The 22,885-nt window shown below is 46.0% G+C and overlaps 1 protein-coding gene across 1 annotated transcript in view; it reads right to left on the reverse strand.

The window, feature by feature from the left end:
* The window catches only part of LOC144151534 (neuropilin and tolloid-like protein 2), a 60,602-nt gene that overhangs the window by 20,921 nt on the left and 16,796 nt on the right, over window positions 1-22,885 (reverse strand). Inside the window, exons 2-5 of the mRNA XM_077682624.1 lie at window positions 20,346-20,590; window positions 17,953-18,143; window positions 7,702-7,899; window positions 2,171-2,324 (exon numbers count right to left, since the gene is read on the reverse strand). Coding sequence (XP_077538750.1) covers window positions 2,171-2,324; window positions 7,702-7,899; window positions 17,953-18,143; window positions 20,346-20,590 — 788 coding nt within the window. The remainder of the gene's footprint in view (window positions 1-2,170; window positions 2,325-7,701; window positions 7,900-17,952; window positions 18,144-20,345; window positions 20,591-22,885) is intronic.

A 22,885-nucleotide genomic window follows, 5' to 3' on the forward strand; every position in this document is an offset into this window, starting at 1 on the left:
CAGGAGAACCAGTGAGAAAACACGCTACACAAAAGGAGAGACAAGGTACAAGGACAGTCAATGAACATTCACTGGATATTCACTGGACACTGGGTATCCCCCGGACATACAAGGACAGTCACTGGACATTCACTGGGTTTCCTGAACATCATGAACCAACAGGCCTAGTCTTCCAGTTTATTGAAATATCACTTTAACTAAAAGCGCTAATGTTGCAACAGAGAATTTTTGTTAGGCGCCGCGAGTAACGAAACATTATCGAAGTTCCTTCAATAAACACGTAAAAACATATTTATACTTGTTACTGTAGAACGAAAATGTGCAATAAAGTGGTTTATTGTAGTTTATTGTAATCTAGTAATGTAGTGCTGCAATGTAGTAGTGTAATGTAGTGATGTACTAGTACTGTAGTAATGTAAAGTAGTTATGTATTGTGCATATTTATTGCTTGCCACTGAAGCGGCAACACAACTTTTCAAATGCACGCTAAAGAGCAGACATCGTCACCTATTAGAAGTGTACATTTGTGAGTACTGACTCGGGTAATAAAGTGATGGGTGACGTTAATAATACGAGCGTGAGCATAGCTTCCGTGGGCATTGCAGTGCATCCAAGCGAATGTAATCATGTTTCCAGCCACTGGGCAATCACAGGCCCTCGGCGAGGGTTCACTCTTGGCTTCGATTTTTGCCTTTTGATTTTTCATACTACCTCCGCAATAAACACCAGCTTTGGTATAATTGAAGAGGTGCACCGACTAGCCCGCGTGGGTATACTCTCCGTGCGAGCTCGGAACGGCTCCCCAGTTTTTACGACAGCGTCCTTGCCCGTCCCTCAAGAAGTCGATCCCATATCTGAAGGACAGTGAAGTCAAGCCCGCCGGGCAGTCGACCTCTCGGCCGTGGCACACCATCTCCGCATCCCCGCAGACCCTTCCGGTCAGTTCTCGCGGCGGGAAACTTTAATCACACGACGATTCCAGTGGGGAACGCAGCGTACGCGGTTTTCGCTCCACCGATTTCATAGCCGTGAGGCCTCTCTCAGTGCCCCGAGCACCTGCAGCACTTGCCACACTTGGGTTGACCTACAACGTCTAGTGTGGTACTGCCGCCGCAGCCCTCATCGGTGCCGTGCTCTCACCAACGTGCGACTGAGACCATGGCCCACTTCTCTTCAGTGCTGGTGCTGCCCGCCGCCTAAAGCGACTGCCCGGTACGCTATTAGTTTGTGGCGTGCACTGCCGCTCTTCCCCCAGGTCCCGCAGCACCAGCCGTCGGTGAGCGGTTTTGTGTCGATTCGCAGTAGACGATGATACTTACGACTCAAAGTGACCTAAGTGTTACTTCGAGGCCCGCTGAGTCAGTAAATGAAGGCTAATTATTCCTTCCCGCTTTTTTTAACAGCAGAGCTGTTTAAGCTTTCAGTTCCATCGTAGAGCGTTACCAGAAAACTCAGCCCACCCGAGCGCACGTGAGGGTGCGCCTTGTGAGGAGCGTCAGGTGTCGTCCAGGCTTGCACGTGGGCTTACGCCACGTGAAGAGCCCACAAAAAATACCAAGAAAAATACCGAGCGCACGTAAGCGTGCGCCCCGTGAGGAGCGCCCGACGTCGGCCAGCTCGACCTCCGATAACACTCCGCCCAGCGTTCGTGGCGTGATCTTTTGCTTGCTGTTCTCCTCACCAGTTCGCGTGCGTTCGTGCCTAAAGTGGAGGGCACAGACACCGAGTCCACGTTGCAGACACCGAGTTCGATAAGACGGTTGCCGCGGGTTCTAGCGCATGCTAACGCCGTCCACTTTGGGAGCGATGTGAAAGGCTGCGGACAAGACGATCCGGGCCTGTCAGTCGTGGAGAACTTCAGCGGCAAGTTCGGAAATCCATGTGAGGCGTCACAGACGGCTCTCCGACGAAGGGAGAGAAGGCGCCAGCTCCACTATTTCTCCAGCCTTGCACCACTAGTGCAGGCTGCGCCAATGGTTTTTCCTTACAATTCCCCCTATACACGCAGCGTCCAACAAAAATGAATTAAACAAGTTTTTACTCATTCAGTCACTTTGAGGAAGGGGGCATGAGGCTCATGGCTGTGTCACTACTTTAATATGTATCCCGGTATCAGTGGGGGGTAGGGGGGGGGGGGTGCGAAAGGAGACGAGTTGTTAGTGAACGCTACCTGACAAGAATTCGGTTCCTCTTGGACAGCTGAGTCTTCTCTTCGGTGTTCTTGTAGTACTTGAGGTCGCCGCAGTAGCGCTTGAGCTGAACAGGATTCACTTTAAGGTTGGAGTAGCCGTCGAAGATGGCAAGCTCCGCCTCGCCGCAGTTGGCTGAGAGAAAATCACAACAGGAAACGCAAAAGTATTAGGCATCAATCACTTATTCAAGGAATAGAAACGGTGAAAAGGTTGATTTGAGCAAGTGGACACACAGCGCTGACTAACAGCCAAGCTTTGCTGCTACACGCGACAGTACAAATAGGAGAGAAACAAATCAAAAACGAAAGTGTTTGCTTGATAACTAAGCGTCTGTGGCAGGTCATGCTAACACATCTGACGACATTGCCGTTTAATTTAAACACTTCAAATATTTCCAGTGGCCGTTGGCCACGGCAGCGCCAAATGCTGGCGTGCTGTAATAACTTTTATCTCCGGGAATTGTCTCAAAGGCCGTTGCAAAGCGCATTTTGCAAAGCGTACAGGCTACCAACAACACTGGCCAAGATGAGTAATCGTAACTGTTAAAATAAACAAGAATTCCAACACTTGTGTTGGCCTTCACTAATTATTACCGTATTTACTCGATTCTAAGCACCCCCTCTTTCTCACGATCGCGATGCCCAAAGTGAGGGGGTGGTTAGATTCGAAAAAAACAAAATTACCTTAACCCCCGCCACTTTTTTTTTACTGCCGTATCTTGACGAGATGGGCGCAAGGAATAATGTTTTATTTGGCAAACATTCAAAACAAAAATAGGCACAGACCGTGAACCCACCGCTTACGTCTGATACTCAGTCACCCTCATTACCATTCCAGTCCGTTGTGCCGCGTGGGCCGCCGCTCTCAGTATATTCCAGCAGGTCTTCTGTTCCGTTGAAGTTCCTTTTTAAGCGAAAACTTCACAAATTACTTGGCCACTACGACATTTCGGGCCCGCTTCCACGCGTGGGAAATCCACGTTGCCATGGTTGTTTAGAAAATGGGGTGCTTATGTTCGCCTGCATACTCTTTTCCAACAATTTTTTCCCGGAAGTAGGGGAGAATGCTTAGGATCGGGGTTGCTTAGAATCGCGACAATACGCTATGTATGCAAACAAAACTGCCTTTCTGCAGCGCCTGCCGTGAACCACTTTGTCGCGCGCCACACGTTTTTATTTATGTGTTTACATTATTACCTATATTGGCATTTAAAGCAAAGAAATTTTGAGATATAGTCAATGATGTGTGCTCCAAATTGCCCATTTCCGTCCTTGCACTGTTTCTATTCTCCCACCGGGCACCACCTGGCCCTCTTCAACACCATCGTAACTGATTCATCAAGTCGAACAATTCCCCGACTCGCAAATTTTGGAATCTGTTGCACAATGTTTTGTTCTTTCTGGAGCTTCCAAGAAATTAAGGTTCCTAATCTAAATACTATTGGTGTGAGTATTCGTTTCGGTTTTAACAACAGCTATGCTTTTTTTTAAAACGTTACCAGGCGATGGTTCGGCAAGAATTTAAATTTTGCGATAGCCCATATGCGAAGCTGACAAATGAAAAAGATGTCAGCAGGATAACACTGCATGAGCCATATAGCTCGACAATTCAGATACTTCTGGAAGCATTATGAGGGAATTAGCTCTGCTTGTGAGAATTATGAAAATGATTAGTATGAAATTTCATCAGGCAGTGTACTGTAAATAACTAAATTAGACCATTTAATAGGTACAGAGCTACGTGAATGTTCGCCAGTTTTTTAACGTTCTGCCTGTTAATAATTGGTGTAGCCAGTAATAAGAATACTGTGTGACCATTACTTTTTATATATTTTTATGTACTCATAACTGCTTTACGCCGGAAGTCACAGAGAAGGGAACATAGCTATCGAATACACGAGCAACGTGTTCACAGCAGATTCAGCTGCACACGGTGCGTATACTGTCCTGCCATCTGTTTACGCGTCCGGGGAGACGATGCGATCTTGCAAGAGATTAATTATTTTTCCAGCAGCGCAGCAAACGTGTCCCTTGAATTATAATGGTGTCCTCATGATGCGTGGGAAGGCTTACATATTGTGTTTAGCACGAACGCTGGTGTTCTTGCTCCGTGTTTTAGGCTGGGGGATCAGTCATTTTTAAAGGGAGACTGAAGTGAAAATACAAGTAGCCCTAGATAGATAGATTAGCTCACTGAGAAAACGAACACAGCACTCTTACGCGTAGCTTATTTTTAAAATAAGCTAAGGAAATAGCTAAAAAGTGGGTACAGGTCCCACCGACACTTTAGCCGAAGTCACGGAGCAAGAATAAAATAGGAGGGGAAACTGAGCTTCCTGGGGCAGCCTGATAACGTCACAAGCACTTGGCGAACGTCAAGTTTCCGGCATCTGGCGGCAAGCGAAAGAAGTGTGCGGTCATCGCCACGGCCGGTGCGCGTTCTCTTCGCGCTCGCCCAGTCCAACCCGGCCGCGGCATCCCGTCGGTATTTCGCCGGGCCGCCGAAACATTCCGTGGCCGAAGCGAAAGTGTGTGCGCTCTTCTGCGCTTCCGTTGGTTGAAAAGCCCGCCTTCGCGATTAATTGTCTGTCAAATATAAACCGGCCGGTACGAGCGAATAAAAGGGGCATTTTCTTTTAATGCGTAAGCAGTCTTGCGAGAGCAGCAAGCCCAAAATACAAACCTGTAAAGGCAAAAAAATGTAAAACCTGTAAACGCACGGCCTTATCTCGCATGCAATGCGCTCGAAGCGACTTGAGTGCACCGGACAATTTATTGGTTATGCGGCAGTGCACTGACAAGTGCCAGCATCACCGACGTTGCGGGACGATGACGCGCGGATGCGCGCGCGCGCGCTACGTCCGAGATAAACGCGCGTTCCGTTCCCGCGTCGCGCAGCAGCTCGAGCGCATAGCGGTTCACGCCTTGTGGCGAATGCTGCAAGCAACAGTATTGCTTTTAATACATTCAACCAGGTGCCGCTGTCAAATTGTTCGTCGCCGCAGCTGCGGAGCTCCGTAGGTCACCGTAGTTATCATTGTGACATTATCTGGTCGCTCGGTCGTGCCGGCCGCAATGTGCGTTTCCTCTTCTATATATATATATTCTTGCTCCGTGGCCGGAGTGCTTAAACAGTCTGCGTGCGCAACGTCATTCCTGGCGTTGTATGGCGCTACTCGTCCATACACTCCGTGCGGTGGTACCGCTTTTTGAGGAAGCGTGCGAAGCTGCGCAGGAGCGATTGGTTCGACGCCAACATTCGCGAGGCCTCAAAAGAACAATTAGTTTTTATTCAACAAAGCTTCAGTACTGATCGTGGGTCCCGTGAAGGAACATTTCGCCTAGTGGTTCGGAGCCACAAAGGACGTGAGAATTCGGGAGAACACTAGTGATTTGACCGAACCTGACCAAACCGATCCGTGCGTGGTAGCGTTATATTTGGTTGCTTGTATATCGCTATACATCACCGCTGCCTCGCTTGCTTCCCGTTTATCGTAACGCAAACAGTGAAAGCGACCGCAGTACGTGTTTGCGTCACGTTTTATCAGCGTTTCATTTGCGATTTTTCAGCAATTGATGCCTTTCGCCACCGAATAAACGCAATAATGGCTATGGGAAGGTCAGACTTTCGTTTCAAACAAACGTGCCGGTCACCTTCACTGTCCCTATAAAACAATACTGAGACCGGAAGTGTGGGCACGAGTATATTAATTATGATAAACGCGTTAACACTGACATCCCATGTTGCCCTGATGTTTTTAAATTTCCACCGCAACTGTAGTCGTGGTAAGTTGTTGCTTTTCTTACAAGGCAAAACATTTTTTTTTCACGTATGCTTCTGCATCAATGCCTTTCCTGAATTTTCGCTCAGATATGACTAGATCATGCTGCTCAGTGGCTAAGGCGTTGCGCTGCTGAGCACGAGGTCGCGGGTTCAATTCCCTGCCGCGGCGGCCGCTTTTCTGATGGAGGCGAAAAGCAAAAAATTGGCCGCGTATCTGCTCCTTTCGTTGCAAATGTCGTCAAAAGACGATAGTCTTTATCGGCTATTGCGAAGTAAATGCCTCCCTTCGCTTTGCCGCTCACCTCTCATGTTGTTCCTCTTGCGTCGCGCTCCTCCCAAGGTAAAGACGCCAAAGGTTGGCTTAAATCATTTTAAATTTCCCGCGTTCCACTGCTCCAAACCGGGTGTCTCGATGCGAACGCTGCCGTACGGCGAAGACGCGCGTTAATCGAGGCACCCTACTTCAACGTTTATAGAACCGCGTTTCCCTACTCCACGTGCGTTGCAAGCAGAACGTGGAAACTATCTAGTGGAACCTTGCGTAACTGTTGCCGGTTGATTTCTTAAAATGGCGCAAGAAGCTATAGTGGCGCGGGCGACAGTAGGCGACGGCGAAGTGAATTCTTTTTCTGCAGTTGATGAAGTATTTAATTTCGGAAAAGCAAGCATGTTTGATTTTTTTATAAAGGAACACTGCAAATATCACTTCTGTATTGATTTGCTGTCTCATATTTGCGTAATGTCTTGTTCTTCTTCAACAATGTTGACAAGTATGAACCTTACACCGGACATAGACGGGTAGATTTAGCTGTGACTATATAAGACTAATGGGCAGGCATTGTTTTGCTTTGGCCGGGTGGCTGAATCGAGTCACAGACAGACAGACGGACAGACATACAGACATACAGACAGACCAAAATTTCTGGGTTTAAGGAGCCCAAGAAAGACTATCGTCTTTAAAAAACGCCCGTGCGTACGATATCTCGGCGCACGTTAAAGATCCCCAGGTGGTCAAAATGAATCCAGAGCTCTCCATTACGGCGCGCCTCATCGGCTGCGTTGCGTCGGCGCTTTAAACCCTACAATCAAATCAAACTAGATCATGCTTCTTGGTGATATTACCGTCTTATGCCCCTAAAACTTCATTTAACCACAGGCGTAACTAGAGACGTAGATGGGCAGATGAGATCAATACGTTTGCGGGGATAAATTGGTCACAGTTAGCACAGGACCGGGAAAATCGGCATTTGCCCTGCAGTTGGTGTAGACAGGCTGATGATGATGACGACGATGATGTATTTTTTATACCGCAAGAAGAGGCAGGCGCAAGCTGCTAGTAAAATACCCACCAGTCGACGCCCCGCCAACCATTACGGCGTAAAGATTACGCACCACACAATGTTCATCTGGTGACGAAGACATTGTCGCAACAGAAGTTGGCATAATCACGACCGACCTACCACTTTACATAGATAATAAGATAGCCCGAAACAAGATGTAATTTGCTTTCGTGTTCCCACCGGAGGCAATCTTAAGGCAGGCATTAGGCAGCCTTAAATCTAATTCCCACACGTAGGCAATGCGGCTTATGGGGTTAACTTAATTGCACACGAACCATCAAACAATTGTTTGATGGTTCGTGTGCACATTCTTTGTATCCGTTATGGTGGATGCTTTGGGAACCAATAATGGCAAGTAAATTCTTGGATGTCGTAGGATTCCTCACCGATACTTCCCTTGAGCTGTAGTTCTAGGATTCGGATGTAGATGTGCTTGTCGTAATCGACGCGTATGAGCCAGTTACAGTCGACGTCCTTCGGGAAACTCTCCGGGTATCCCGGGGACACGAGGTTCCCTCCCACGCCCGTCAATGTGCCGCCGCAGCCGGATATGTTGCGCGTGGACTGCGGAGGATGAATGAAGCCTGCGGAGGAGGGCGGAGGCAAAGAAAATGAACTTGTTATCGCAGTGAGATGAGACGAAAAAATAGGCAGAATTAATATAACCATTTCAATCAGTTCCAGGACAGTGTCAACGGGAACCCTTTTCACGTTACGTGTTTGAATATATCAGTAAACACTGTGCACTCGCACACCTCGACCATGCCCCACAGCCTTTACGTCCACTCCGACAGGAGCATAAAGAAATTTGTAGTGCACTGAGGCCCTTTGCAGCCACTCGGTGCCGGCAACACGATTGGGGGACTTGCATCCCACCGCTCCACTATATCATATCATTCTGTACACCCAAATACACGTGATTCGTGATAGACGTTTTAACAGCAGAGCTGACTACGCTTGAGCTTGATCCGCCATCATTCGAAAAGTGCGTTCGCAAAAAAAAAATTCCAAGGAAATAATGTAGGGATGACGGAGCGGGCTTTGGAAGAATTTGTGGGAAATCCAGGGCCGTCTCCCCTAGCGTGAAACCTGAGTAGGGACGAAGCATGCGGTAGAGAAAGAGAGAGAGTAATTTATTGAATGGAAGGAAAACGTAGGAAGGTCGGCATGATCGTATTGTCTCTGACCTGCTAATCTGTGGGGGGGGGAGGGTAAGGGGGAAACAGCATAGATAGAGAGGGTGACAGATGTGACAATTGACATAGGGGTGATAGTATAACTATATACAAAATGCCTATGTAATGCACAGTACATGTCCCATAGTTCACTACAACTGGATTGGGCTACAACCTAGCTGCCAAACTGCTGCATTTTAAGAATGCCAGCACTGCCTTGAAGGCCTTGTTTGAACACTGCGGGTCTGACCAGGGTCGCAGCAGGACGTCTTTAGACAATGCCCGATTGTCTAACCGTGCTAACGACGTGGTTGACTTTACGCGGTGATGCGTCTAGAAGGGAGAGTTGCACAGCACATGTTCCATAGTCTCCAGTATGTGAAACGATTCACAGTCACGGTCACTCAAACCACCGATGAGGTGTTGGTAGAAATAAGTAAAAGCTACGCCGAGCCGCAGTCGATGAAAGAGCGACGAGTAGCTTCGCTTAGTCGGTTCGGCCATCCGGATCCTGCAATAAGGGTCCAGTCGATGGAGCCTTCTGTGGCGGTGGTCACGGTGGGCCCAGTAATTCGTCGTAGCGTCACGGAGAGAGGAGCGTTCGTGTCTGGTCTTGCGAAGGAAAGGCGGATGACTACTGCGCCTGCTGAAGCCTTTTTGCCTTTGAGTCAGCCCATTCATTGCCCGACAACCCACAGTGGCCTGAAACCCACTGAATCTTAAAAACATGGCCTTGCTGCACCGAAACAGAACATAGCTCCACCGCTTCTACAGCAAGTGCATAATAACGTCCTTGCCACATAACACCACTGAGGACCTGGAGCGCTGCCTTGGAGTCACAGAACATGGTCAAACCTTGAGGTGGTTCACAAGAGACTAAACTAATTGCCTAACTCCGGGTGGCCACACCAATTCTGTAGCAGTAGAGGTTGTCTTGTGGTCGAGTGTAAACTTCGGGTTGCTCCCAGGCTTAGAATCGCCACAGCCGCGGTTGACCTGGACTGAGTCACAGAACCATCGGTGTAGACATGTGTAGCTCTGGCATATGTGCTTTTCAACAACGCCGCTAAAGTCAACTGTTAGAGAGCCACTGAGGGCAAACAAAACTTCTTGATGATTCCCGGAATGAAAAGGCGGATTGGAGGTCTTTATAGCACCCACAGAGGATTCTGTGAAACCACCATTGGGGCTAAACAAGACGGAATTATGCGTTGGTGACGCGAAACTGCTGCTTCAAAACTGGTTGTGGAGCCTGTGGTGGGAAGAATCGACAATTGATTGCGTGCATGCCTCGTCAGACATCGGATGTAGACACGGAATCGTTCGCACGAAAGAAGTAAATCCATCGGATAGACACGTGCCTCGGCAATCGTACCAAGAGTAGAAATGCATCATGGTAGACCCAAGCAGACCCGTAGGGCTTGTGCTTGTTTGCTTTCCAATGTGCGTAGGAATGAAGTAGGCAATTTAAGAGTGACTGGCAGGCTATAACGAAGGTCGAACCCCCCCAAAAAGAGTTCGGTATAACTGCAGAAGGGCGCTCTCGAATGGGCCCTATCTAATTCCTGTCACGAAACTGAGAACTTTTCTCCACAAGGGCCGGCGGTACACAACAACGCCCAGAAATCTGGGGTTCTTAACGTACGGTATTAAAGTGCCATCAATGGTGATGCTGTTTTTGGACCATTCACTTTCTGGTGAAAAGAGTAAAAGCGCATTGTGCTAGGGACAAGCTCACGCCTTGAAGGCGCAAGTACCAAAATACAGCTCGCTGTACATGCGCTCGCAACTGTGGTCGAGTTACACCAGAAGCCCAGATGCACATATCATCCCCGGACATAATCACTCTGACAGTTTCAGGCATTTCGAACACGATGCGGATGAGTGCAATGTTAAACAGGGTAGGGCTCAGAACTCCACCCTGTGGAACACGACGACTGATCTGGTGGCGCCCTGTCTCGCCAGAAGCCGTGGAGATGAAGATTGTGTGGCCAGTGAGGCAACTCGACATCCACGTGTAGGGACGGCTGCCCACACCCGTGGTTTCTAGAGCATACATAATATCATCGTTGGCAACATTGTCATATGCGCCTTTGATGTTGAAAAACAGTGAACCCACAATTCGGCGATGGTGGCTTTCTTTCTCTACAGTAGACACCAGCTCGATGACACTGTATATGGAGGATCGGCCGCTTCGGAAGCCTGTCATAATATCTTGGTAAATATTATTATTCTCAAGAAATCATTCCAGATGGGCCAGTTCCATTCTCTCCATCACTTTCCAATGCAGCTTGCCAATGCAATCGCTCCGTATGAGGAGAGCCCAAGGGGGATTTTCCTGACTTCAGTAAGGCAACTTTCAGTGGCTTGGAACAGAGCCAGAGGTCCATGTTGCGTTGAACCATTATAGGGGGGCTTTTCGGCCTTCTCTGCCAAGCTGCCAAGGCTTCGAAAAATGCAGTACAGGACGCCATCGGGCCCTGGAGCAGATGAACAGCGGGGGGATGAAAGAGTGGCATCAAGCTCCCGCATCGCAAAAAGGACGTTTAGGCGGTTTTCTGATGTCTGCGGCGTGTGCCTTTCACGGCTGACCACGGCGTGGGATGCATCAACGAGCACTTTACACTATGTCTCGGCTGCTTCCTCTTCACTTTGGCCGAGATGGCGAGCCAAAGCTTATAACTGTATTCAGAGATTTAAGACTCGCTCTTGCCACACGGCGCGCGATGATTGGGCTTGCTGAGGTGGTGGTGTCCTTTTTTGCGTTGTTCCGGATTTAAGCAATTAAAGGGACACTGAAGTGAATTTGCCAAGTTCCCAGTTTTTCTTGCACTGCATAGACTGGCTCATATTACCGCACTTTTCATCGTTTATCCGGTTGATAACTTGGAAATTATTTTATAAAGTGGGAAAGAAGAAAAACTACCATGCGTGGCCTGTGGCAGCCACACCAACTAAAGGCTGTGACGACAGGAGGAGGTGCACCTTGATTAGACGATGTCCAAGGTTAGCATTCAAACAAGTTTCGGTTTCGGTTCTGTAAAACAACATGATTGACATCCGACGGCATCGTTGCATGCACATTCTTAATATCTCAGTAATCGTCGTACCGCGCTTTCGCCATGTTGTCGGCTGCAAAATGCCTAAGATAAGCCTCCCAGGACGGCTTGTAATTGTTGCAATCACTAGCCAAGGCCTACGCAGAGGATGAACGCCCTTCGCGTCACCACAGACGCTCAAATGCCATACGCTTTTCCCTCATATTCGGAGCTTGTCTCACTCATGCCTGTATCGTAAAAAGCGTGTTCGCACCAGGCCAAGGCTCTGCTGATTCTGGCCTGTGCCCACTGCCCGCAATTATTTGGTACTTGTAGCAACAGCACATCAACGAGAACTCACTAGCGCATCAGTGTCAGCATGCGCGTGTTCTGTGAACTCGCTCGTGGAGCAGTGGACGTTACGGCCCAAGAATGGCGAACTTAGTTTAGAAAACCTCAATCTCCCCAATCTTCCAGAATATCTCACGTCTAGCAATTGCATTTCTTAGACGAAAAATCGTTCCCAGACGTATGGTCATGCTGGTGACCGCTGTGCTTGTTCACCCAGCGCGAAAAAGTGCTTCCTGCTCCCTAGTTTTGCACTGTACGGTAAAAGTTTTAGTTGATTTTATTTCCTTAGTACCTATATTGACTTCGCTGACTCTTCTCTCGCCTTCAAGTGGCCTTAGGTTTTCCTACTAGCGTACCAGTCAGCGAAGCGTCGCATGTGCACTAGTGCAGCGCTTGTGTGGAGCGACCCGGACTCGGAGCTTGATACAGTGTACAAACTAACAAAGTAACGAAAGGCACATTCTTCCATTCACAAACGTGTTGTGGCTTAGTTTCAACTGAGCGAACCAATTGCGACGACCCGTCGGCGGCCGGCGGACTAAACGCTGGGTCGACTGACTCTGTCGGAAGGTCGGTGAACCGTACAGTAGCGCAGCCAATTGTCAGCTCATCTCATCCAGACGTCACACGAAAACGCCACAGCAAATGGGCGAGGGTGCAGACAGGTGGACAGCCTTTTCGAATTGATTTTTCTACTAAATAAATTCGCGTAAACGCGCTCAGAGTGTCGAAACATGGCCTATGGACTCCGGACTACAATTTGCGCTAGCAATCCCTCAATGTTTAGAAATCACTTCAGTGTCCCTTTAAATGAGACAGACTGGCCGTAAATTGCCTTCGTGTCACACGCCGCAGCATACAAAGAAGTATGCTTTGCAAAAGAAAACCTGGCGTTAGAAACCGATTTCGAGATGAGATTTAACGAATGTTTGTTAATAATGCAATTAAATCCTGATTACTCCGGTATTTTAAATGTTTAAATCTATTTAGTTCATTCTGAACCAGTTATATCTACGAGACACCTTTTTTTTACCATTGCTTAAGCTTAAATTTCCGTGACATGAGACGATGACAGGAGTCGCCCACAGCCCGAGCCCCCAAAGGGCTCTAAAAAATGCCGAGTTCACTTCACCTCAGGTATTCTGCGACGAATGCTTCGCGTTACGCCGAATCCCACCAATGCGTGGGATCCGCCTTATTTTTTGAGAGCTGTTTAATTTTGGGGCTATCCACTGCTCATACGTCGGGTTTATTGGATTATGGGACACACAATGGCTTCGGAATAATAAAATATGACAAATGCACCACAGTGTTGCTCTGAAGGCATTTATGAAGCTTGAGTACAATCTATAAACATATAGTTCTCATTTTTTATTTATAACACACCCGACGCACAGCAGGTGTTAGACATGAAGTCAATCTCTTTTCGGGAAAATGTAGTGGACGCCTTGCTTCTGCACTTGGTTTCTAGTCAAGCTGTTCAATACGCTGTTATAATCAATCCCACGCGTGGTTTAGTTTTGCTTCTTCTAGTCACTCCGAACTTGTCGATCTCTGGTTTAACTCGCGAAACTTACAAAGTGCGTTTCACTTGCTTTCCGGCCGTATTATCCGGCTCCATCAACCATCCGCTCGAGCCAGTTTTACCGACGCCCGCAGACCCGCCAGTTCGCGGAACGGGATTAAAAAATGGCAGCATCTCCACTCCGCGGATGATGGCGAGGGTGTGGAGTACGGGGACTCGAAATGACATCCAAGTTGCGCCCCGAGTGGCGTCAGATTTGCGCTCCAACCGTCATTCAATTTGAGCCGTGAGTTGCACCTTGATTATTCCCTAAATGAAGCTGTAATTCACGGTTCGAATCAAATTTCGCTTGATTTTTGCTTGATGTTTGTGTGCGCACAGATTGACGCAGACGTACATTGGGAGGTCCTAAGGTACTCCGCACCGTTACAGGCGAGGGAGTAAGCTGTTTGACTCCCGGGTACTAACTCACGTTCGTAGCCCAATGGGTAAGACGACTGACACTAACTCTGTCTTGTCTACCAGACAGGCTCGAATCCTGCCTGTGCCTGTGTGACCTTTTGCGATTGTAAATGCTATGCGCACGGACGTGGACAGACATTGTGCGGTTCTAAGGTGCTCCGCACCTAAAAATGCGCTCTACGCACGTGACGTACGATTCACGATGCTCTGTGCACCATCCTTGCTTATCGCTACCTGCCTTAGTTTCCGCGGCAAATTTAATCATTTTTGGGGGGAGCACCCAGGGCTACACTCACATTCCCTTGTTTGGCATTTTTGTTAAAGCCGTGCAACAAGCCTTGAAGGTAGGGTCCAATAGCAAACTTGTTCTTACTGCTCTTCTGTAAAGGCCCGTCATGGCTATCGTTACGACGGCAAGATTGCAAGTTTCATAGCATGGCCTTAGTCATCGATACAACCCGGTGAAGAAGGTAGACAGATTGTTCCAACCAATTAACTTGCTTGTTGAATGAGATTTTAGCAAGATGAGGCCTGATTTTCTTCTTCATCATCATCATCACTGGTGATTGTTGGGGGAACGGCAGCTTGTATAGGGCAGAGCGAAATTATAGCAAGTGACCTCACAAAATAGAAAAAAACAAATAAACAAATTCACATATACGAACTCCTGTCTCCACAGAACAACTCGTGCTTAAAAAACTAACAAACGCACACTCACGAATGCTTCGTGCTATGGAACGCGTAAAGCTTTTGCCGCCAATTTAAGAGCTGAGTTTTTGCACTTCCACAACCTTTGTTTGGCACGATAAATCAGCGGAACCCCAGCCATCAACAGCTTCGCTGTAAAGGATTCATTCATTCAGTCATCTGTTCAGTCAAAGGATTCAGTCATCTGTTAGAAACATGTTGGAGCAGCTGGAATTGAAACCACTTCACCTGCGTCGACAGGTTGCAAGGCTTAAATTTTTTTTCTGCTGTATAACAGTAAAACTGGTTTATGCAGAGCTATGTATGTACATCCCGCACCACTAAGATCAACCAGATTAAATCACTCTAAAGTTGTACGCCCCTACTTTAGCCGAAGTAAACGCTTTCAAATGTCGTATTTCCCCCGCACAACTGAACAATGGAACACGCTACATGAATATATTGTCCAGTGTACCAATGTTAACTGTTTTGAAAAATTGCTTCTAGCACAGCTGCAATAACCCCTCTCCTGCTAGGGCAGCAGTGCTGCCTGCAGTAGTTGTAAATAAATAAATAAATAAATAAATAAATAAATAAATAAATAAATAAATAAATAAATAAATAAATAAATAAATAAATAAAAAATAAATAAATAAATAAATAAATAAATAAATAAATAAATAAATAAATAAATAAATAAATAAATAAATAAATAAATAAAATATTGGCAGCGAAATTTTTTTTTCCTTTGGCATGGGTTGTGCCCTTTTTAATTAAATTCAAAGGATATTTATTAGCAAGCACGACGAATGATCACTTATAATCATTCGAGATTGCTTTGTTAGGTCCAGTGACGACACCTGAGGTTACATAACTGGACAATCCTTCTGTTGTAAAAAATGAATGCGGATACAACAAGCAAAGACGGATCTTGGCAAAATTTTAAAATCACGCCATTAAACAAGAACGAGCTCAAGAAGCAGCCGCCGTTACAAACAACATGTTCTTACGAGCGCCATAAATTTCCTGCTTTCAAAATTTATATTGTCCCTGAAAAAGAAAACGCAAAGAAGCAGCAAGAAAAAAGGGACACCGGCTTCTTAGAGCCGCTGATAAGGCCTCTTGTTCCAATAATTTACTCTGGAGGAAGGGAGTCCTTTTTGGTGCTGGCCATTCTTTCGGATAAAAGTACCCATCTAACAAGTTTCCTTTCTTAAAAAAACACAGAAATTTTTTTCAGCCCCACGCAGAACAGGATCATCATCATCAATTTTGTAGTCTTGACGACCTTTCTGCGGACTTTCCCGGAATCAAGCTTTAGCGCTTTTCTTTATTTCAATCACGCCATTAAAAAAAAAAGAAAAGCGCAGCACAGGCCAATTTGTTCAAACAGCTTTTGCCTATTCTTTCTTGACATCCCGCATCCGTGCGGCGAATCATTCATTCCATTAAATTGTTCAGCGTTAGCGTTTGTTTTTCACTGGGATGGCGCTGTATAGGAGCCTACTCTATCTTTATTTTGAACCACTCTGCTCAATACGCTGGACTGGATAATTGGCTTTAGGAGACCGCTTGCCACTTGTGAAAAAATAATTTACAAGGACGAAATTGGCAAGATTGTTTCTAGTTGCTTTGTCTTATGTAGTCGTGGAAGCCCCTTTGCGATTTTTCTTGTGACAAGACGGCAAATAAACGCGGTGAAAAATAAGATCAAGCTCTACGAGCGCATTTTTTTTGTTCCTTTTTTGTTACGGCACTCATTTTTTGATCGCTTTTCAAGAGGCTTCGACTTTCATTGAAGCACATTTTTCCCGTAGCCTACGCTTTTGCGAAAATGAGATGACTGAAAATACTGACACAGCATCTTTATTTGTACCATGTTCTTTCGTCTATTGATCACACCGGAATTTTTAATAATATACACCTTTTCGACAGATGTACGCAATTGTTCCGTCTCACTTCGGTAGACCGTCGTATTACGATTAAGTGTGTCATACGGCGGAGGGTGGCATTACGCGTAAAGATTTCGGTAAGGCTACGCGTGTATTGCGGCGGAAAGCTGCATCACGACTGAGATTGTCATTGCGGCGGAAAGACTCGGCGATAAGACATCTTACAATATGGCAGTAGTGTGAGGCACAAGCTCACAAAGCTTGGTCAGTTTGCCCAGCAGCGTGACGAAATTTAGGTGTTTTTCGTAGGTTGTTGCAGGTTTTAGGCGAGAGAGTTTCTCAAAAATGTAAGTGTGAGGCTTTATAAACAAATTGTTGTTGTTGTCCGTCAGACAGCAGGGCTGGAGGCAGTTTCTCTTTACAGTATTCCCCAGTTTCGTGTGTATAAACACTCAACATCTACGAGAAGTAAACTCACTCAGGCACAGCGACAAAGTAAAGCAAAATGCGGCAAACTCTTACTAACCGAAACCGCAAGGGGCGGGAAAAGTATCTTGAAAGAAACACACACAGCGCGCAAAAAAACCGGACGAAAGACGAAGGGATGTACAACACAAGCGCTAACTCTCAACTAGTTTTTATTAGAAACCCAAAGAATATATGCACACAAGTGTGCACATGCGCAGAAGAACAACATACGATTAAAGCGACACATCACACTGTGATACGCTAAAAGATTAAATAACAAGCACACACTCCAAGTTAAAAGAGGCACGTGTCGGGTAACTGACAGTTTACGCAAGCATATGACCAACTATCTTTGCTTCCTTTTCGTGGAGCGTGATGAAAGTCTGGCTAACGCAGTCATCTTGATAGAGGTTTATGTAGAAGGCCTCTACTATCTCCCGAACCTTCTGATTTCTGTGCTCGAAGAGCACTTCGGTATCATCGAAAAGAGGTTCACATCCAAGTATTTCACACTTTTTACAATGTGCGGGCAGATTAGCATACGTGCAGTTTTTCATTGTCCCTGCGTGCTCTCCTAGTCTTATATTCAGGCACTGGGAAAAGTATGTTTCTTTTATCAAGATTTTGTTTAAAAAGCGAAGAGCTTCAGCATTGCCCCATGCGATATCTAGGTAATAAGGAGAGCGTATACATGGCTGCAAACTTTAATGTAGATACGTGACTTGAATATAATATTTTTTGCCAGGCACTACGGAAATGTGAAAAAAAAAATGTGCAGAAATTTCAGAAATTGACTACTCATGCGGAAGCACTCACCCGCCACTTTTATTCATTTTAGTTCTCTTTCCTCCCACCAATTATTGTAATTTACGCTGTTATGACTATTAAATGAGTTAACTTCACCCTTTATGCATAGGCTACACTACCCTCTTACACACTGCAAAGCCTGGAGTACGATCAGTCACTATTGGTTTTTTAGGCATAGAATGCCGCCTGTGGAACACGTTCACATTTTGCGTGCACACTCCGGTGTACTCACTCTCATCGGTGAACTGGTACATGCCGAAGAAGCCCGTGCGCTCGTGCGCGTGGTTGGTCTTGAAGATGATCTCCATGCGCGGCTTCATGGTGAGCAGTGGCACGGGCACATCGACGCCGCAGTAGCGTCCCACCAGCTGCCGCACGTTGCTCACGCTTATCGTGCTGATGTCCACGAAGTCGTTCAGGCACCTGTTTCAATGAGGCACACCAGAGCACAGTTGACTACAGATGGCATTCACTGGAAAGGTTAGCTGTCAATTTCTTCGCTTGGAAACACTGGAAACGGTCACGGACACGGCCGAAGCGCCACGGCCATTGCGCGGCGTGTACCCCTGCGGCCGCATGCCGCAGAAAAAAAAAAACACCGGCGTGCATCGTCTGCTCCGTTTCAGCCCTATTCTCAACGGTGATGTCAACAGAGATGTTATTAATCGCACTCACATTGGAGTCGAGGCATTACTATGCTTTCGGTGGGGGTAGAGTTTGGAGCGCCCAACACACATCACGTTGTTAGCACGGACAAGTACCGCCATCCCGCGGATCCTGACGTAACCAGTGACGGTGCACTCACATGGTTGCCTGCATGCGTTCCTCGCCAGTGACTACAAGCTATACCCCTTCGTACAAGCTGGCTCCACCACGGTTGAACTTTCCGCTTAGAAAAACAAGTGCCGCCCCAGGCAAATCTAATGCTTCCCGACCATATTTCTATGCAGATGTTGAGCAGCGCAGTTTTCTACAAGGTTCAAGAAAGCTTTAATAAATTGTCGCATTTGAGAGTTGTGTTATGTGTGTCATCCTACCGAAACTGATAACTAAACGAAAAAGTCAGGAAGAAGAATTTTCCTCCACAAAAATTTGTGAAGACGCAATTGTTACCAGCTTAAATAACTCTGTTCGAGATGTCAAAATTGTGGCAGAGAAAACGTTGCGAGTTTTTTTTTTTTACGGCCTACGTAAAGAATAAAACCACGGCGCGTATTTTGAAATACTATGGGAGGATCAAGCTGTGTAGGATTTATACAATCATTACTATCGCCGAGTTATATAACCATGTACTACCAGAGAAAATTGCTGTCATTTAAGGATTTGAGAAACTGCATGTCTGAAAACTATGAGGCTGAAATTAGGAAAGATGATTTTTGAAGTGCAAAGCCACAAATATTGCTTACGTGATCTTGAACATAGTGTCACTATAATCCCATTGGGAAGAAAAGTTTAGTACGGCGATTTACAGTTTTCAACTCCCATTATTTTTCTATCATATAAAAGCAGATATATTTGCATCCCTTTAGTACTAAGTAAAGGTTTTGACAATCAGTATATGATAAATTTACTTGTGTAAGCTATTCCAGTTCTGTAAACTGGTCAATCATCGAAACCTGGAGCTTTACCTCGCAAGAAGGTTTTACGAAAGATCAAACATCACCTTTTCGAAAGCTTCCGCCCTGTTTTTTTGACACTACACTCTTCGTAATCTTTTTCTTCTGCTTCATATTCACCACAAAGAACATAAATTTTGAAGGCTGCACTAATTCAAGTGTTGCACACGCAGTTCAGTTAGCACTAAACTCATCCAGGTCTCGTGATTGGCGGTCAATTATTGTATAAAGAATAGGTTCTCTGATGGAAGACACATCTTACAGAAGAAATGTTTTAGCGTATACATCTGGCCACTTTCAAAATTGTCCTTTTTTTGCCACGGAAAACTCAATACTTGGTTTATGGGAAAGGGGGGATGGAAAGGGTTTGCAGGCACAACGGCATGGTGCCCCTTCTTGGGTGGACACAGTCACTACGACACCTTTTGCGTTAAAGGTTTGCGGAATGTCCGCAAAGTTCAGAACAGCCTACCTTGAGGAATAATAGTTTATTGGGGCTGTATAGTTGCGGTTGTAGGTGGACGTTGTACCAACTCTAAAGGCAAACTTGGTGACCACATGCGTCATTAGACTTTTACATCGCGAAGCTTCGAAATGAGAAAAACCCAAGCTATACTGGTCCCAAATTAGCGTGTGTGGTTGGCCAGCTTGGTATGAAAGTGAAGAACATGACAATAAACACGCACTACGGTGAGTGTCGAGACCGGCCTATACTCCCTTGCCTTCTGGTTTATTGCCAGACTGGCCAGCTGTTTTGAAGTTTGCGAATGGGAAATTTCCACACTTACTGAAGCTAACGCGAACTGCTCTCTCTCCTACTCCAGCGATAATGTTAAACATTTTTTTTATTACCCCGCATAAATTTAATATGTTTTGACGACTGAAAACAGTCATCTCTGAAATTCCCTATGTGTCTTTTGAAACGTGGAGGCTGTCAACACGAGCTGAAGTTATACCCCGTAAATGACTTGCAACCACAAGAAATCTCGTGCGAGGGCCCGCCGCTCACCCTTTGGAGAATGGCGGCTCCAGGTCAAAATGTAGGAAGGTGATCTTGAGTGTCTCGGATTCCTGGCCCTTGAACAGGTAGTAGCAGTGAATGCTGGCCGGATACGGCTCCGGGTACTGGGGCGACGTGAAGTTGCCGAACTTGCTCGTCAGGCTGTCGAATTCCATGTGGCAGATGCCCATCGCAGTCCTCGCTTGTGACGTTAGAAACATTAGCCATTCAAAAAGTGCTATAACTGGAAGCATCTGCAGTAAAAAAGAGAATGAATGCACAATGATGAAAAGGCCTAATGCTGATACGTTCCTTAAAAATTTTATGTCGGAGGTCACTAGCTAGTTCCTAGAGTATTTTTTCTGAGGACATCATCAAAATTCACCAATACACCATCAATACACCGAACATTTAAAGCATGTACACTCGTTCTTGAATGCCAGCAGAGTAGCCTTGAAATAACCCATCGCAAAGGCACATTTTCATAATGTACCAGGCAGCAACGGCACACAGTATATCGTCTATTCAAAATCCAAATTCTGTCTTTCACTTGAAGAGATCATTGACGTGACAGTCAATTTTGGTGGATTAGATAAATTAAACATTGCTGCCGTCATACAGGAATTAGCCTCAATGGGGTGAATTTGAAATTACGTGCTCACCGAAGAATGGTAGGACGTGGCGCGGACCCTGCGAGGTGACTGAGGGAGTAACGATAAACTGACAGTCGGTAAACTAACTTGATCCCATCGTGAAGATATCGGAATTTCGGAATCCGTGAACAAAGTTAAACAAAGAAGAGTGTTTCAGGGTGTAATAACACATGGCGAATAACGTTCAGCCATGGGGTATGTTCTTGCTCTGGGCGATGATTGGACGATTTCAGCTCGCTTCGGCCATCAGAGCCCTGTACAAAAATGCAGGTGGGGTTTGTTTGTAATTCCTTCGACTGCAAAAGTTGTCACGCTGTTGCGAGAGCCGCTCAAGTGACTCAAGAGGTAGTGCAGCGTGCCGACCGCTCTTACAACAGATAGTAGCGTTCACTTCCACTTCATATGTATTTCATACTCGTTATTGTACTGTCGACGTTTGTTCATCGCTTTATAACGTCCAAATAACATAACTTCTTATCTCAACTATGGCTTCCAGGTGGAACTGCCCGAAACAATTTTAGTTATCGGTTGGTGTTATCACCATGAGCCAATCGCACCAATGATACTTACAGCATCACAAGTTCAGGGGAAAATGTACCTGGTCAGTCGCCGCCTTCTATTCCGTTTTAATGCAAAAATACGTGTTGACTTGGTAGGACAAAGATCCGGCGCCATAACCGAGGGATGGAACAAAAAATTGCCGAAATCGCGAAGAAAACCGAAATAAAGTAACTGAATTGAACTGAAACTTGTGCAGCTTTGTGCAGCTTTGGAGACCAGCACGCATCCCGAAAGCCATGGTTCGAGCCCCAGTAGTTTTATAACGTTTGGAAAAGATCAGAGGTTTTTAAGGGTGATAGACTTTCTTCGACCACTTGAGCTAAAAATTTTGGTCTCTGTCTGCCTGTCTGTTCCTCTATTCAGCCGCCCGGCCAAAACTTAACAGAATTCTCGAAAGAGAATGTTATATAGCCAAACCTTTTCCAAACCACTACATCTGAAAACACATTTCACACTTGTCCACATTATTCTGCAAAAGGAAAGCATTAGTCATATTTGAGCCAAAACACCAGTACCTAAGTGGTACTTCCAGTTTTCCTTTAATTAAGAATACATGGCTGCTTGATTTTTGTGACAGCAAAGAAAAAATACGCGTTGAAAACGGTTTTCACAAAAAACATGAAAAGCGCTAATTAGACTTCCTGGAAGTATACCAAGAAGCCCAACAGTAACGGAAAGTCCCAGTAGATGGTGCTTCAGCAGTGAAACGCACGAAATTTGAATTGACTTTAGCAATCCTCCGGCGTGTTTATCGTGGTAAAAGCGGGACAGGGGAAGAGCGTGAGAGGTGGGCGGAAAAGGGGAGAGAGGCATTTACGTGGCAGGGACGGCAGAAGACCACCGTCTCTTGACGAAATTTGCAGCGAAGTGAGCAGATACGCGGCCATTTTTTGCTGGTACATGTTCTGTTAGATAAATTTAAAGCATTCTCTCAAAAATAGGGAACATTTCGTATCTTTTAGGCGTGTTTAGTTCACTAACAAGTTCAATTCGTTCTACAGCATTTCCCTGTGATATACCCGAAAGACCAGGTGCCATGGCGGTTCCTTTACGGGGATGACGGTTTTAATGCCACGGTTTTCACAAAGACATGGTGATGCTTGCCGTGCTTGCTTGGCGTTGTCCTGTTATTTATATTCAATATAGGAAGCTTTCTGTGCTGCCGAGGGAAAGAAAACGGCCGTGGTAATATTCTGAATCCACGAAAAACTGTCTAACAACTTTGCAGCAATACTGAAAGGGTCCGCAACATTGTGACCAAGCAAAACAGCAGGTACAGTTTAAAGCAAGTACCGTCAATAGTTACGTAGAGGAATTAAGTGGTTAAAAGTTTGT

This window comes from Haemaphysalis longicornis, unplaced genomic scaffold (genome assembly GCF_048455015.1).
Source record: "Haemaphysalis longicornis isolate Haplotype H1 unplaced genomic scaffold, Haemaphysalis longicornis Haplotype H1 scaffold_9, whole genome shotgun sequence".
NCBI classification, from domain to species: domain Eukaryota; kingdom Metazoa; phylum Arthropoda; class Arachnida; order Ixodida; family Ixodidae; genus Haemaphysalis; species Haemaphysalis longicornis.